Genomic DNA, 18214 nt, shown 5'->3' with positions numbered 1-18214 from the left:
ACAGCTTTGGAAGTTGCCCTGCGAGACAACTCGGGGCTGCCTGGAACCCCGGGTCTTCTCCTAGGACGCCCTGGAACACCAGAGCAGGACAAAGGGAAAGTGTCCTCCGAGCTGGACACAGGGTCGCGCTCCGCCGACAGAGGCGGGCTCAGGGGTGCAGAGCTGGCTGCCCGGGTCGCATTCTCCGGTCACCAAGAGGTGGGCGGCGGCCGGAGCCGCGAGAGGAACACCCAGAAGAACCCTCCCAGGGGCGCGCTCACGACAGTGACGCCACCAGCGCGAGGGCGGCAGGGTAGGCGGAGAGGAGCGGCGCGCACCGCCCCTTGGAGGGCGGGACCGCGGTTTCGGAGGGCCGGGGCGGGGCGGGGTGCGCCGGAGAGTCGGGGCGCCTGCTGGCGGTTTCGATTAGTGCGCGGAGCTGCGGCGGCAGAGCAGGGCGCGGAGCTGCGCTGCCCGGAGCCCGGCGCCGGGGCTGCGAGAAGGCGGCGGGGCGGCGACGGAGGCGGCGGCGCAGGCGCGCGGGGTCCGGCCGGCGGCCGCGAAGCGGTGGAGAGGAGAGCCGGAGCGCGGGGCCACGGCCGACCTGACCACTGAGTCCGGCCACCGCAGCGCCTGCATCCGCGAGCGCGCCCGGGCCAGCGCGCGAGGGAGCGCGCGCGGGCGGGGGCGCGCAGGCCCTGCCCGCCCCTTCCGCCCCCACCCCCTCCGCCCCTTCCTCTCCCCACCTTTCTCTCCCCTTCTGCGCCCCCGCGCCGGGCGCCCACCCAGTCCTCCTCCTGCGGGAGCGCTGTCCGCTGCGGCGGCCGGAGCGGGCCGGGCCGGGGGATGGCGCTGCTGGACCTGGCCCTGGAGGGAATGGCCGTCTTCGGGTTCGTCCTCTTCTTGGTGTTGTGGCTGATGCATTTCATGGCCATCATCTACACGTGAGTGAGGGGCAGCTGGAGGAGCCCGTGGTGGGGTCCAGGCCTCGGGGACAGGCGAGGGTAGGAGGAATTTCGCTTTGGAGGAGATTGGGCTCGGATGGGGGTGGAGACAGCCAATTTTCAGACTCTTCTTCCCGGTCTCTCTAGCCTTGGATCAGCTGGGCCGGGGGTTTCATTGGAAGAAGAAGTGGCTACTGATGGGGGTGGCTGGGCTGCAGGCGACTTCACAGCCAGGAGAAAGAGACTGTACTCTTTTTATGTGTAGAGCGAAAGGTCGCTTGCTTGGTTTGATTGTGGTACGGATCCGTGTGGTTTTTCATCTGGGCCAAGATGTATGGTGTATTTTTTTTTTTTCCTCTCTCGACCCGGGCCACATTTCTGTTATGATGATGATCGTTTCCACTCTTCTGGGAGCTGCACGGCAGCCACCTGGGGCCCTCCCTGTGGATTTTCTTCTTCCTGGATGAGCTCTCTGCCCTTAGATAGGTGTGAAGCACCTGTCCATCTTGAAAAACGTCCACCAAACCTCTGAACTGGTGTTGTAACCTTAAGTCATGTCAGCTTGTACATTTCAGTGTGGTTCCCCCCCACCCCCCATCAATTCCTTGTTTTTTCTTGTTTAGCTTGGGTCTCCCACACACATACCTTTTCATTAGATACCATTCACTGAAGACAGTAGCAAGCAAGACAGAATTCCTGTCCTCATAGAGCTTACATTCCAGAAGGGAGAGACATAATTAAAATCCGAATAAGGTTATTTCAGATAGTGATAAAGACTATGAAGTAAAATCGGGTAATGGGATGAATATGACATAGGGTGTGTAGCTACTTTTGATATTTCAATTGTTTGAATGTCTTTAAAATGGAAAAAGTCTTTGTAAGGAAATGAAAGAATTGACACAGTTCATTACTCTTGGATTCACTAGACTTTTAGCTGGGGGGAAAAAAAAAGAAAAAGATTGTGCATAGTGAGCTTTACCACAATTTAGAATAGGGTATATGTTAGTAGAGGAGAGGGTAGGACTTTAAGAAAGTAATTACTTACAGTTTTTCTTTCCCTTTTCACTGCAGAAAAAGTGTACTTCTTCCTTTTAGAAATGCTGCATTTTATTAGTATAGTGTGGCATTTCCTGGTAGTGGAGGAAGATGCTACTGATACATTGTAAAGGCATGCTGGTATTTCTTTGAAGATGAACGAAAAATGCTTCTTGGATACTGTTGATTTTAGGTTTTGGAGTTTGTGAGCTATAGGCAGTGAACATTCTGGAGTTCATTTTAAATATGAGTTCTTTAAAAGCAATTTTGTTACTTTATCTGATCATAGAAATAAAGCAGGCTTACTGTATAGGGAATTTAGACTACAGAGAAGAAGAAAGTTAAACACAGGCACCAAAACTCCACTGCCTGTCAACCTTTTGTGCTATCCTTCCAATTATATTTCTGTAGGGGGAGGGAAAGGAAGGGAGGTCAGGAAGGAATGAGGAAGGGGCCATACCATGATTGTTCTGTAACCAGCTTTAAAATTCATCTATTTAATAAATACTTCCTAGGAAGCTGTTTTGTACAAGGCACTGTTCTAGGTGCTGGAAATAAGATTGAAGAACAGTATACCCAAGGCCCCTGCTCTCATGGAGCTTCCATGTAAAATGTCCTAAGTAATTTTTTCATGTCAATAAATGTATGATCTCTCCATCGTTTTTAATAGATGCATGACATTTTTGTTTATGAGGCACTAATATGTGTTCATTATTATTATTGGTAGGCGTTTAGGCTATTTTCAGTTTGTTACGATTACAAACAGCACTGTGATGAATGGCTTCCATCTTTGAGAAATGATCTCCTTAGTTTACATTTTGAAAGAGGAATTATTGGACCAGAAGTGGTGCACATTTTAAACTTGGATACATATTACCCTACAGAAATGTATCTGTTCCTAGTCCTGGTAACATTGTATGATGGTCCCCATTTCCCCTTATTAAGTATTAGGGTTTTTACTGTTCTCTGTTTTTATTTTCATTCCTTTAATTACTGGTTTCATCAAATGTGTTTCATATATTTAATGCCAGTTACAGCTAGTTGTAAATTTCATATTCATAAATCTTTTGCTTGTGCAATCTATTGCTATGCTAATATTTTTCATAGGAAGATTGTTCTGTGATATGCTGCAGTTTTTTCCCAACTTGTTTTTTGTCTTTCAACTTTGTACATGTATTTCACATGTAGAAAAGTGTGTGTGCCTGTGTGTTTTAGGTAGTCTTGTCTTTCACCCGCCCCAACTGGTAAAATTTTTTATCTTTTCCATTTGCCTTATTATGTAATATCTCTTTTAGTATTTTGAGTTTTCTTTTTTTTTTTTTTAACACTTTACCCCTTATAACGTGTACCAGTATCCACTGTTTTAGTGAAGTATTATTACCTTTATTACAGTGTTACTTGGTGAGGCTGGCCCCTCCTTATTCTTTGGTAAATTTTTTGACTTTTTATACATTTTTACTTGAACTTTAGAACCTTTTTCCCTCCAGACTCTTAATCTTGTATTTAAATTGGAATTGTTAAATTCACAGCCCAATTTGAAGAAAGTTGCCTTCTTTTAACATAGGACTATGATGGAACACCTTCTCTCTATGATGTGTGTGTGTGTGTGCATGCTCAGTCCTGTACGACTGTTTGTGACAGTTATAGACTGTAGCCCACCAGGCTGCTCTGTCCATGGAACTTTCCAGACAAGAATACTGGAGTGGGTTGCCAGTTCCTACTCGAGGGGAACTTCCTGACCCAGGGATCAAACCCGTGTCTCTTGCGTCTCCTGCATTGACAGGCGGATTCTTTACCACTGCACCACCTAAAAGTCACACTTATTTAACACTAGTGAAGTAGCTTAATACTTCAAGTAACCATCTGAGAGTGTTTATACTCTTAGACTGTGACAACTCCAGAATTATTTTAAGTTATTTTGTATTTAATAATAAACTGAAAAAAATTTTTAAATATCTTTTTGTTTAAAATACTTTCAGTTTTTGAGAATAGCACAAACTTTAGTTAAGATACGGTAGTCTTTGTATTTCTTTTTTAATGCTCCACAAAGTTACCTTTTATATTGACAGTAACAGGATCCAGAAAAGTTAAATGAAAATACAGCAAAGAAAATGCAATTAGTTTATAACAGATTAGTAGGAATCTTCAGAATATTTTTCTGAAATAGGTAAAATAACATGATGTAAATAATCAACAGCTTAATTTATGTATAAATTATATGCTGCCTTTAAAAAAATTAAGTTCCTTTCATCTCATCCCACCATCATTATTATTTACTGTTTGATTTGATTCCTTTCTTACTGAAGTGAAGATGCTTCCCAGTTTGAGTTGTTTTCAAGCAGAGCACTAAGGGTTTGTCCTCTCCTCTTTCTACTGTATTTAGTAAATTTGCAGGTTTGATCATCTCAACATTTTGATATTCTTAGCATTTTGACAAGCAAGGCAAAAGAATATTGGCAGTGATATTTTGGTTAAAATTTTATGCTCAGCATTCTGTATTTTATTGAAGAATATATTTCCTGAACATGTGTCTGTATCCTCTCAAATCTTTTTTGAATATGGTAAAGTATAAATAAATTAAAATAGCCAGATTTTTAATCACTGCGCCTCCTAAAACCTTGTGCCTGAAACTGGTGGAAATGGAGCCTATTATCAAACCTTATATGGTTCCATATCTGGTTGTCAGGTTAAGGAGCGTAATCTGTGAGCTACTAATGTTTAAAAATATTTAAGTAACACAAACATTGCAGTGAAATTGCTAAAAAACAAAACAATAGAACATTTTTTTAAAACCCATGGTTATTTTTTTACAATTAAATACAGTGTGTTATGGTATCTAGTTAATTTGGATCCAATGTTCTATTGTATTGTAGCTTCTTAAAATGAGATTAAAAAGCTAAGTATTGGCCTGTATTTTTTAAATGGAGCAGAATGTAATTAATACAGTGAACAATTGTTCAATGACATTTTTTGCTCTGATTTCATAAATATTTTATAAATCGTATAAGCTTACAGTTTTAAAAATTGAGGTGGTTTATAACTAGAGAACCATTATTTTCAATATTTTGAAACTTTCTCTGCTCACTGGTATCTTTACCTACTGCTTTGCTCTTTTCCAGAATTAATATTGACTGATGCCTCATCATTTCATAGCATATTTTAGATGGCAGAGATTTATGGAATTTTGCCTAAAATGTCTCTGCACGCACTCCCACTCCCCCCTACCCTCTCCCCCCCCACACACATACAACTTGTGGGATCTTAGTTTCCTGACTAGGGATTGAACCCCAGGCCCATGACAAGTAAAGGCGCTGGACCACCAGGGAATTCCCCTTATAAGGTTAAAGATAACTTTTAGATTAGAGCATTTGAAATTCAAGACTCTTATTTTGAAGATTGTTTTCTTAAAAAAAAAAGAAACTAATGATTATATCCTCTGTAGGCAGAGTTAGTTAAGTGATTTTTTTATGGAATTTTTTCTCTTTTGTTGAGAGCTCGTGTGGTTTGATAGCTGGGGGACTGTGGCGAATTCATACAAAAGTCTGGAACCAATTTTTTTTCTTCCCTCTGTGGCTATTAGGAACCATTCTGCTAGATAAGAGTTTCTAAGCAAGATACCTTGCTTTTTTCTCCTCTCAGCTCCCCATCCTTCTCACTCCTTGGACTTAATCATTTTTTCCCCTTTATGTGTGGTATCCTGTTTAGTGATAGCCTTTTTGTTTTCTGTTAATTGACTGGAGGTGCCATGGTACGGTGGCAATACTTCTTGTATCCATCCAATATTAACTGCCCTCTACTAAACATTCTTTTCTTGAATATTTTTTTTTCTCAAGTTAATTCTGCCTTCCCTAATTTTTCCAGTATAACAACTTTTAAACCTGCTGCACAATTTTTTAGTAGAGTTTAAATACTCATTGTATCAGGATAACTGTGATAAACTGCCTGTCAGAAAGTAATTATGTTTTTAATGTGAATTTTAGCATTTCAGATATTATTTTTAGATAATATGATTTTTTTTTTAAGTTGGCCTTACATGTATGGTGTTCTGAGCCTTAGTAGAGTGTAAACCGAGGAGAGGTTATTTTCTGGGTTTAGTCCTGAGGATGCAGTTGGACTTTGAACAGATGTTGCTCAGTCGGGGCCATTGCTGCCCAAACCACTTTTGGGTGCATGAATCAGGTAGTTCAGCCCCTTGAACCTGAGTCTTGGGGAGATATGGAATTGGACGATACTGTGATAGCTTTAAAAAGCAAACTGGACATTAAAAAAAAAAAAAGCAAAATGGAAATTTACTATTTAGTGGTGGTTCTCTTAATTCATCATGCCTTCCTTTTCCTACCTACATCATTAGTTCAGTATATATTATCGCTACCCTAGATTATTGAACTATCTCTACTCCCTGGTATTTTTACCTACAGCTCTGCTCTTTATCTACTTTGTTTTTCTTACTGTAGCGTAATCTTTCTGGAGCAGCAATCTTGGATCATGTGCTTAAAATCTTACAGAGGTCCCCCACTGCCTTCAGGTTAAAATTCAAACTCCTTATCAAGGCGTGTAATTCTTGAGGAGGTGAGCCATCTCCTATGCCTGTTTCTCCAGCCACAGTGACTTACTGGCATTCCTCTGAATGTGCAATGTAATTTTTTCAGAATTCTCTTTCTCTCCTTTTTTCTGTTTCTCTCCCTTCTTCCTTCCCTCCCTTCCTTTTTGTTTTACTAACTCCTCCTCATTAAGCTTTAGCGCCTTACTGGGTTAGGCACCCCCTCTTACGCCCTTCCATAGTATCTTGAATTTACCCATCTAAAAACTATGTGTTCTGTTGTCTCTTTCCCCACTTACAATTATAAACTTTGGGGAGTGGGGAGGTGTCTTATTTACTATTGTATCTTCAGTGCTACTTGGCAGCTGATCATTGCATGTCGAATGAATAATCTTTGATTTTTTTTTCCCCAGTAGTAATGGTGGGATTTTTGTTCACTCATTAACTTAGTGTTATTTGGCCATTGTGATTTCAGGTAGATGGACAGAACTTGGGGCGAATTCAGTGGCCGTGGCTTTTCATGAAATGAATTGGACCAAATGGAATCTTTGTCTCACTATTTCTGATTGTGGGTTAAAATAGAAACAGGGCCATATCAGTCACATGATCCTGATTGTGCTCAGTCACGTCCAACTCTTTGGGACCCCATGGACTATAGCGCACCGGGCTTCTCAGTCCATGGGATTCCCCAGGCAAGAAGACCAGAGTGGCCATTGCCTTCTCCAGGAAATCTTCTCAACCCAGGGATCAAACCCAGGTCTCTTGCATTGCAGGCTGATCCTTTACCACCAGGGAAGCCCAATCACATGTTCACCTACAAATTACTTGTTAGATCTGAATATCCCCCCAGGGTTTTCCAAAGGGAATACCTGTCATGCCTTCAGTAGTCTGTACACTTGGATCTACCCTTTGGGAAATGCAAAGCTACTTGTTGCTATTAGCAAAATACGTTGCTCTATTTCCCATACACTCTGGCTAGCTCTTTTGTTTACCGAAGGGTTAGTGGGTTGTTTGGGGGGCCGGGGGGTGTGGGGGGACAAAATTAACAAAGGTCTCCTCATTTTTTCCGGTGACGGAATCTTTTGTGTTCTCTAGTGTACAAGTCTGTTGTCCAATGGAAACAGTTTGTGTTTTCCTATAAAGGTAACTCACTAATGGGTTGTTCTGTGTTCTCTGGGGGATCTTGTGTCTACAGAGTTAATGTTGCACCAGAAGGTATGTTTTGTGATGTGGTGTGCTTTGCTAATTAAGCTCATTTTGCTGCAGTACCATTGTTTGAAGATAAATGCTATATGGAGGTAACATTAATCATGACACTACTGATTACAGACATGGTAACAACCTTCTAGAGTACATCCATAGCTAAAAACAACAACAAAAGAAGCCTTTTATCATTTGGAATTGCTGGGATGGACTATATGAAGTGTGGGATCTGCTGATCAAGCAATCAACTTAATTTTACATGAAATATTAACAAGCTTGATGGCGAAGGAGAAAATTCCCAGTGTCAGATAAATCGCTTCAACTGACTTGCACAGCAGAGCTATAAAAACAGCACAGTCTGGGGCTGTTAAGCAAGGTGAACTTTGCCCTCAAGGAATCTATCTTCCCCTTCGAAGCTTTGAGGGAAATTCTTGTGCCTCTTTTCTGGTAGGTGTAGCGCTGTCTTAAGGTTGCTGCACCGGAGACGCAGGTTCGATCCCTTGGTGGGACAGATTCCCTGGAGGAGGAAATGGCAACCCACTCCAGTATTCTTGCCTGGGAAATCCCATGGGCAGCAGCAGCCAGGGGCTGATGAAGGGATGAGCAGAGTCTGCCCTCTCGCCCAGAAGTCTCCCTTCATTCCAGGCCCCCCTCCTGCTCAAAACTCAATTTGAATATAAAGCCATAAAATAAATTATTTTTAAATGGTGCCATTGACTACGCCAAAGCCTTCAACTGTGTGGATCACAATAAACTGTGGAAAATTCTGAAGGAGATGGAAATACCAGACCACCTGACCTGCCTCTTGAGAAACCTGTATGCAGGTCAGGAAGCAACAGTTAGAACTGAACATGGAACAACAGACTGGTTCCAAATAGGAAAAGGAGTACATCAAGGCTGTATATTGTCACCCTGCTTATTTAACTTGTATGCAGAGCACATCATGAGAAACGCTGGGCTGCAAGAAGCACAAGCTGAAATCAAGATTGCCGGGAGAAATATCAATAACCTCAGATATTCAGATGACACCACCCTATGGCAGAAAGTGAAGAGGAACTAAAAAGCCTCTTGATGAAAGTGAAAGAGGAGAGTGAAAAAGTTGGCTTAAAGCTCAACATTCAGAAAACTAAGATAGTGGCATCTGGTCCCGTCGCCTCATGGGAAATAGATGGGGAGACAGTGGAAACAGTGTCAGACTTTATTTTTGGGGGCTCCAAAATCACTGCAGATGGTGACTGCAGCCATGAAATTAAAAGATGCTTACTCCTTGGAAGGAAAGTTATGACCAACCTAGATAGCATATTAAAAAGCAGAGACATTACTTTGCCAACAAAGGTCCGTCTGGTCAAGGCTATGGTTGTTTTTCCAGTGGTCATGTATGGATGTGAGAGTTGGACTGTGAAGAAAGCTGAGCGCCGAAGAATTGATGCTTTTGAACTGTGGTGTTGGAGAAGACTCTTGAGAGTCCCTTGGACTGCAAGGAGATCCAACCAGTCCATCCTGAAGGAGATCAGTCCTGGGTGTTCATTGGAAGGACTGATGCTGGAGCTGAAGCTCCAATACTTTGGCCACCTCATGCGAAGAGTTGACTCATTGGAAAAGACCCTGATGCTGGGAGGGATTGGGGACAGGAGGAGAAAGGGACGACAGAGGATGAGATGGCTGGATGGGATCACCGACTCGATGGGCATGAGTTTGAGTAAACTCCAGGAGTTGGTGATGGACAGGGAGGCCTGGCGTGCTGCGATTCATGGGGTCGCAGAGTCGGAGCAACTGAACTGAACTGAACCATTAAACAAACTGTTGAGGAGGGGCCGAAAGGGTACTAAAAGATTCAAAGGATAAAACAGTAACCTAAAATGATGGAAAGGACAGTACAGTTTTAGAGACTGAGATGTTAGGAAATGAAAATCAACGAGGAAAAGCACGGCCATCCATCCCATCAGTTCACAAGTCAAAAAACCCTTGTTCAGGGAGGCACTTAAGATTCATCAAGCCAGAGCATCCATAAAGTCCAGAAGAATGTTCCCGAATACTCCTTACCATCCGTTGAAGTTCTTTGACGTGTTCTCTGAAGAGATGTCCTTTTAGCTCACAATAGAAAAGCAGTTGGAGTTCTTTGACGTGTTCTCTGAAGAGATGTCCTTTAGGCTCACAATAGAAAAGCAAGACCCCGTGGGCCTCTCTCTGCCTGTGATTCATCTCCCCTGACCTTTTAGACTGAACTAACTGGTACTCTGAGCGGCACCCCAGATGGTACCTGCCCTTCCGTTCCCTGGCCTTGCAGCTGACAGGTACTGCCCTGCAGCAGCTTGCTGTGAGTACCCCGCTCCCTGTCCTTGACAGTGACAGGCCTTAATTACATCAATTAATTTTTTTTTTTTGATGGAGGAGTGACTCCGGCTGTCAATTTAAAATGTCATTTAGAAATAATGCCTTGGGAAAATAACACGTATTGAAAATTTACCATACTTTCCTGTCTTCCCCAGGTGCTCCCTTAGTTTCAAGATCATTTTGTTCTTCAGAAACGAAGCCAAGCAAACCATTGACTAGCATATACCTGGTCTGTCCCTTTCTCTTTCTGAATGTGTTCCTGAAAATGTAATAAAATCAGATGTCTGACAGTTAAATGGACAGGTGTTGGGAGGGGAGATTTTGTTTCAAGAGAACTTAAGAATAGTATTAAAATCCCAGACTCTGGATCTGGTGGTCACAGTGCCTAGGATCTGCTGCCACTGCTGAGAACTTTCCAGGTATTAGAAGCTGTGGGGATGGGTGTTTTCTCCCCAGGAGGAAGGCTGCATTGTAGTCTTTGTTCTGGGGACTGTGTTAGGTGTAGTGATTGAATGGCCAGCCAAAAAGAATAGACTCCTTTGGAATGCCTCGGAATATCTCCAAGATAGAAGGCAGTATTGATTGGATTATACAGTAACCAGTAGTCACTCTGTGCCCTGTACCTGCTGCATTGTGGAAATTATCACGCCTCTGCCTCTCAGTTCTGAGGGTGACAGTCTTTTCATCCAGCAGAGCCAAGGAAACGGGGGGGATTCTTGTGACTGCAGAATCCAACATTCTGAGCCAGGCTCTGAGCGTGGAGAAATTTCGAGAAGCCAGCACCTCTGCCCAGCTGAGAACCCTTTTAATAGTCTTAAAGGGGAGCCCACCTAAGAAAACAGTAACAGGTCATTTTTAGGCAATAATAATTTGTGTCATTTAAAGTCTGTCTCACACTTGCATTGTTTCTACACTTTTGGATTATACCTATAGAACTTTAAATTGGTTCCTAAATTTTGAGTGTAATTTTAACCTTGACTATAACTTTAACACAGTATATATTAATACTTTGCACTAAATGTTTTATCCCATGTTTTGATTTACTCTGTTTTAACTACAATTTGAGACTTTTAATGATTCCCTTTCCCCCTTTAGTCTTTTTTTTTTGCATTTTAAAAAATAGTTTTACACTTAAAAAAAATTATGTATTCATTTATTTTTAGCTGTGCTAGGGCTTCCTACACAGGGTTTTCTCTAGTTGTCACGAGTGGGGCTGCCCTGCAGTTGTGGTGTCTGGGCTTCTCACTGGGGTGGTTTCTCTTGTTGCAGAGAACCACATGGGCTCATGGGCTCTAAAGTGCTCGGACTTCAGTAGTTGTGGCACGTGGGCTCGGTAGTTGCAGCTCCCAGGCTCTGGAGCACAGGCTCAATAGCTGTGGTGCAGGCATGGGACTCCCAGATCAGGGATCAAACCCATGTCTCCTACATTGGCAGGTGGATATTTTTTTACCACTGAGCCGCCAGGGAAGCCCCCGCCCCCCACCTTTTAATTTTTCTTAATACGTAAGAATTGACTTTATCTTTAAAAAGAAAAACCAACATAATGGATTACTCTTTAAACATATATGAAATAACTTTTAAGTATATGAATTTCCAGTCCTTCCTTTTTGGTTATATACATTGCATCAGTGTTTTATCTCTCTAAATCTCTAATCAGAACTATGATATTTCAGAGGAGTTAAATTTAGTGGAAAATGTTCTTTTTGAAAAATTACTAGAAATAGCTATCGCTGAATGTTTACTTTGTGGCTTAATCTCATCTATTTCTCACAACTACTTTATGAAGTAAGTACTCTTACCCACACTTTAAAAAACAAAAGCAACTTGAAATAAAGAAATACCTTGCCCAGGGATACACAGTTAGTTAACTCTGAAGCTGGTACAGAAGTCTAGACAGTCTTTCCAGCCGTGGCTCTTAAACTTCACTGTGACTTTCCTAGCAGACTCAGTGGTAAAGAATCTGCCTGCCAATGCAGGAGATGCGGGTTTGATCTGTGAGTCAGGGGAAGATCCCCTGGAGAAGGGAATGGCCACCACTCCAGTATTCCTGCCTGGAAAATTCCATGGAGGGAGGACCTTCGTGGGCTGCAGTCCATTGGGTCGCAAAGAGTCAGACACGATTAAGCACACTAGTACTCACTACTTAAACCAATGTGCTGTATATACTGCGGGTGATAACCTAAAAGTAACCCCGGAAGTAATCCATAGGGATAGAATATCTGTATGGAAGTTTCTCCAGTTGCTCTGAATCTTAAGTTTTTGATAACCGGCAACTTTGAGATCACTATGGAGACAGCCCCATTCTTTCTCTCTTCTCCCACCCTTCCCCAACTTGAAGGGCTCCTTGGAGGCTTCTTGTTTTCCATCGGTCCTGGAACAGCTGATCTTTCTGAGAGTTTCCATCTCTGCCCTCTTCTGTTCTTACTGTAATCAGACTTCCTAGGCCCATGGGTCTCAACTTTGCACATTGGAGTCACTGTGGAAGATTTAAAAAAACAAAACAAAACAAAAAAACATGTTGCTGTCTGGGCCTCAACTCAAGAGATTCAGTAAGGAATTTACACACACACCCACCCACACCCCCACCCCCACCCACCCTCCCAGGTGATTTTCTTCTGCAGTCAAGGCTGAGAACAGTTGTCCTAGGCTGTTTATCCTTGTGCTACTTGGCTTCACTGAATTCTCCACTACAATTCACTTCCTCATCTTGCCCTTGCCTTCCCTTGGATCAGTCTGCCCAGTTATCCTGAATCTATCTCATAATTTATAGCTTATAATCATGCAATCACGTGGATTGAACTACTACACATTCATGGGCTCAGATCTCACCCCTGAGCTGTTGCTGGCATCAGATAATACTTTGTTTCCATTTTTAGCTCTGACACCCATGACTGGCAGCACCTCTTCTAAATCTTCACCATCTTACCCCCCATCCTTGCCACATTACCTTAACTCCTGCTTCACACTGTGGATCTTCTCAGGCCATTCCTTAGTTTTTATTTCCTCTCTCTTTACCTTTTGACTAGCCCTTTCTGCTAACCATTTATACTCAAATTTTAAAAATTAAAAATAAGTAAAAATTAAACTGAAAAACTCTTCTCCATCTGGTTACTAAGTTTGGCCTTTTTTCACTGTCAGATTTCAGGAGAAACTAGTGTTTATTCACTGTTATCACCACTCACCTCTCATTCATTTGCTTCTCAACTGTTTTTATTGATCTGCCCCTTGCCCAGAGGACTCTGAGGTCACCGGTGTTCACACATTCTAGTGGACATTTCAGTTCTGTGGGTATTTCAATCCAATGGGCATTTCAGTTCTTACCATGTCCTCTCGGCAGCATTCAATGTTATTCTTTCTGAACCCATTCAAAAAGAAAATAGCCCAGCCTAACAAACTCTTCTGTGGCTTCACTTTCTTCCTGGCTCTTTCCACTCTGGGTCGTCTTCATGCATTACCAGTTATGTAAATATTAGTTATATTGATTTGTAACCAACTGCTAATGGCATGCCCCACCTAGGAGAGCTTATGTATTTACTAAACTGTGGATGGCTCGCGTGTTTTTCTCTCTAGACTAACCGTTTCTTCCAACAGTATTTAGCCAACCACTTTTTACTCTTCATTTATTTAACTTTAAAAAAAATGCATAGCATGTCAATTTGTCTATAACTGAGTCACTTTGCTATAAAGCAGAGATTGGTACAACATTGTAAATCACCTATACTTCAACTGAAAAATAAAATTAAAAAATTTTGAGAACACAAGATGTATCATTGTTTCGTTGGACCCTGGAGACTTAACAGCCTACTGTAGTGTGTCTTCAGGTGCCAGATGCAGAAGAGAGCATCCCGAGGGACTCCATTTAGATAGATTTTGAAGCCAGGAAAATTAGTCTCTGGTACTTGAAGTCAGGATAGTGGTTACCTTGAGGAGAGGGTAGTTAGTAGAAGGGGACAGGCATGGGCTTCTGGGGTTCTGGTAAGACTCTGTTTCTTGATCTGGCTACAGTTTCCATGGGTGTTTCACTTTGAGAAAATTCAGTGAGCTGTGTACTTTCATGTAACTTTATGTGTTATGTAGCGAAAAAAAGTAATCCTTGACTCCCCTACGAAAACATCAAGGTGGCAAGGCAAATGCATGAGGGGAAGGTAGAAGTGGATTCCCAGGATGGCAGCTGAAACTGAAAAAGGATCCCAGGATCCTGGAAGGAGGCATATCACCTGATCAGGCTAAGGGTGGAAACAGGCACCCACAGGAAATCTTATGCAAGGTGTGGGAGCTGTAAGCTCACGTTCATGCCGTCTAGGTAACGCAGAAACCCTGACCTGAGATCCTTAAAAGCTGCTTTGAAACCAGGGAACCTTGCAGGGCTCTGTCAAAGCCACTCATGAAACTGGCCCCCTTGGGGGATTTCACCATTCAGGCCACTTTTGAGACTCCAGGTAAATGTGTTGTTATTCATAATTTGAAAAGCACAGATTGGCTTCCAACACACCGGCCACGGCCAAGGCCAAGGTACCCATCAGCATCATTTCAGTGAGTAGAAGAGGCTTCTGTATGTGGGCACTGCCCCCATTAAACCCCACTTCCTTGACAGTGTGAAGTGTGCCTTGGGCTTCCCTGGCGGATCAGAGGGTTAAGAATCTGTTTGCAATGCAGGATACCTGGGTTTGATCCCTGGGTCAGGAAGATCCCCCAGAGAAGGGAATGGCTACTCACTCCAGTGTTATTTCCTGGAGAACTCCATGGACAGAGGAGCCTGGTGGGCTACAATCCATGGGGTCTCAAAGAGTCAGACACAACTCAGCGACTAACACTTCTTTTCTCATTGTGTTATCACCGGTGCATAGGATAATGCCTGATACACATTTGGAGTCAAAAGAGATTTATTCAGTAAGGGAATGCTTCGTAGAGCACCACTGTGTACACAGCAGAGTGCTATGTGATTGTATATGTGTGTTGTATTACCTAAGTGAAAACAATGCTCTCCGGAATAGTATTCTGGTATCCTAGCTGGCATACCATACTGCAAGGTGATCCCATGGGGCGTGGAAAGAAAATTGTGAGGTGGGGAGAAGGGAGGGAGAGGGCTAGATACATACCTAGATATTGGGAGGAGGCATAAATTAGAATTTTTTAAAGGCCCTGTAATATAATTGGACTTATGATAATCTTGAGTAGAAATTTCAGTCATGGTACTTATCAGCAATTCACTTCACCATAAACCTAAAGAAAACTTCATGGTGGTTTGGCAGGTCAGTCTATCTTTGATAAAATGCTGCATTCTTGATATGAAAGGATAGGAGATATATATCTATATTAGCATTATGTAAATATATTAGCATTAGTAAGATGTCTTAATGAAGACAAAGAGGAAAAAGGAAAAAATAGAGTCAAAACTAGACTGTTTAGAAGTTTAAATTATTGTTGTTTTTAATCTGAAGCCTCCCCAAATGCAGTGTGTTAGTGGGCTAGGTTTCTCTGTAATTGGCCGTCACCTTATATGGATGTTTTGTTAGTTTAATAGCACTTAATGGTCATACTTCCCTGATGGCTCCGACGGTAAAGCGTCTACCTACAATGCGGGAGACCCAGGTTCAATCCCTGGGTTGGGAAGATCCTCTGGAGAAGGAAATGGCAACCCACTCCAGTACTCTTGCCTGGAAAATCCCATGGACAGAGGAGCGTGGTAGGCTACAGTCCATGGGGTCACAAAGAGTTGGACACAACTGAGCGACTTCACTTTCACTTTCAATGATCATACAGTAGAACTAATAGATAGCAACTACTGGGATTTTAGACTTCTTACTCTTATCATCCATGTCTCAAACCCTTTCATGATTTCAGTTTCTTGGCCTCTTATTCTCTCTGTGTGGTAATCTGGATAATTTCTTCAAATCTGATTCCAGTTCTCCAGTTGTTTTTTGAACTGTGTATATGCAGCTTCTCCATGACCTATCTATTGAGTTTTTGATGTCAGTGACCACCATTTTCATTTCTAGATGTTATGTGGTTCTTTTCACGTATTCATGGTCACATATGGTGGTCTCTCATTCCATCTCTTGGGTTTTGTTCAAGCAACACCTGCAGTTTGTGTTCTGGGTTCTGGGTCCCAAAACCCACATAGTCAGGTGTTTTCCAGGAAGACTTTTTGCTTTTATTCCATTTTATTTTGGACTGAATCCAATTTAGGCAGCATCCCCATCTCTCCTCTGTGGGCCAGGAGTTTTCTACTTTGCCTTTCAAAGATTTCATATTTCTACAAGATTCTTGGAACAGATTTTCAGTCATTCCTGTCTCAGGCTTGTCATCACCTCTAGGTCACTAGAGACCAGCAGGTGGTCCCAGTGTAAGTGTTGTATCCAGCACTCATCTACTCAGAGGTTGCTCTTCATTTCTGAGCTGGGAGGTTTCCTTTTTATTCTAACAGTTTAGTCACATATCTAGAAACATGCTTTTGCATGTGTGCTAAGTCGTGCTAGGTTACTTCAGTCATGCCTGACTCTCTGCAACGCTGTGGACCATATGTAGACATGGGGTTTTCCAGGCAAGAATACTGGAGTGGGTTGCCATGCCCTCCTCCAGGGCATCTTCCTGACCCAGGGATCTAACTGGCATCTCTTACATCTCCTGCATTGGCAGGAGGCTTCTTTACCACTAGCGCCACCTGGAAAGTCCCTAAAACATGCTTTTAGGGTGCTTGTTTTAAGAAACAGCAGAGAAAATTATAAATATTATATAAGAATTTCATGTGTATATGTTTTGGCTTAGTATGCATTTTTGAAAAATCTCTGAAAAGATAAGTAAGAAACTAATAATGCTGGGAGGGTAGTGATGGGAATAAGACTGATGGGGGCTAGAGATGACAGGGAGACTTTATATGAACATCTTAATATTTTTAGTGATTTGAACCATGTGGATATATTACTGTTTCAACCAATTAAATATAAACTTTCCCCCCCGGCCATCTAGATATTCTCTACAGGGTGGGTTTCTCCAGACATGTAGTCTACTATTTTGTTAGCAACGGAATAGTGATCATATTTGTGGTTTATATAAATTTTAGATCATCCAGCCCTCTGGATGAACTCTATAGATCAATATTTGCCAGGTTGGTCTGTGGCAAAGGATCAGTTCCTTTCAAGTTTTCCAATCTGTCATGGACTGACACTTTGGTAAACTGCAGTAAAAATAAATGACTGATCATATGCTTGGATGGCATGGCAATGTCAAACTGCTAGAAAAGTTTCTAAATACTTTCTCCCATTTCTTTTCATCACCGTCCAGCATAAAGCAACTTGTGGACCGCCGCCACCCAGAGCAGCGCCGCTGTAGATGGTGCTCGTTACTTTCTGGCGTCCAGTGTTGTGGATCAGAAACCAAGACCGCGCTACTCTTTCAAATTTTTTGTGTTGCTTTACATTTTTTTTCCATTGTAGATAGTCACCTGCTTTTCTTTCCATGAAGATACATTATGGTCTTATCTGAAACATGAGATATTTGCTGCAGCACACCTCTGCCTTAATTGGGGGAGTGAGCCTGTGACTAACTGCTCTAGACTATTGGTACTAGTGAACTTCCAGAAATCACCCATAGATGAATAGTATATTTCATCTAACCTAAGATGCATTGATATGGGCATCGTCTTGATCTTCTAGAAGGGATGGTTTCCATGCTGCTAAGTCTGGGCTGCCATCTGGCTGCCAGTGATCGTAAGATGCCATTGATTTCAGAGATGTTAAAATGTGGAAGAATGTGTCTTAAAATACCCTGCAGATGGCCCTGTGATCGTTCCAGCATCTAATTACTGTTGAGTGCTTGGAAACTTGTGTAGGAGAAGGAGGGAAGACGCCTTTGGTGACTTCCTTTAGAAACTTCAACACTCTGCTGAAACACCCTTTATTGTGACTCACCTGGCCTGTACCGGGACACATTCTCTCTTCCCTAATTGGCAAAGCTTCCCTCTTAAGGAGCGCTGTGCTGCCCACCCTTTGGGCTGGAGCAGCTCTGAGAGCCTTTGCCAGCTTATCTGGGAATCAGTGGCACTGGTTTATCTTTCAGTGTCTTAATAGACATTTCTGGCATCACTGAGTTTTTGTTTTTTTTTTTCCCCTTACCTTCAGCTTCCCTCCATTCCATCACTGCCATTCCGAGCGTGTGAACACTGGGAGTTCTGCTTGGT

General features: G+C 42.6%; 1 protein-coding gene across 1 annotated transcript in view; it reads left to right on the top strand.

The window, feature by feature from the left end:
* Positions 1-359: 359 nt before the first annotated feature.
* UGCG (UDP-glucose ceramide glucosyltransferase) overlaps positions 360-18214 on the top strand; it is a 37250-nt gene continuing 19395 nt past the window's right edge. The window contains exon 1 of the mRNA XM_043927790.1: positions 360-923. Coding sequence (XP_043783725.1) covers positions 826-923 — 98 coding nt within the window. The 5' untranslated portion in view covers positions 360-825. The remainder of the gene's footprint in view (positions 924-18214) is intronic.

The sequence above is a fragment of the Cervus elaphus genome, chromosome 16 (genome assembly GCF_910594005.1).
Source record: "Cervus elaphus chromosome 16, mCerEla1.1, whole genome shotgun sequence".
Taxonomy (NCBI): domain Eukaryota; kingdom Metazoa; phylum Chordata; class Mammalia; order Artiodactyla; family Cervidae; genus Cervus; species Cervus elaphus.
The sequence above is the reverse complement of the archived record's forward strand: the minus strand, read 5'-3'. Positions and strand labels throughout refer to the sequence as shown.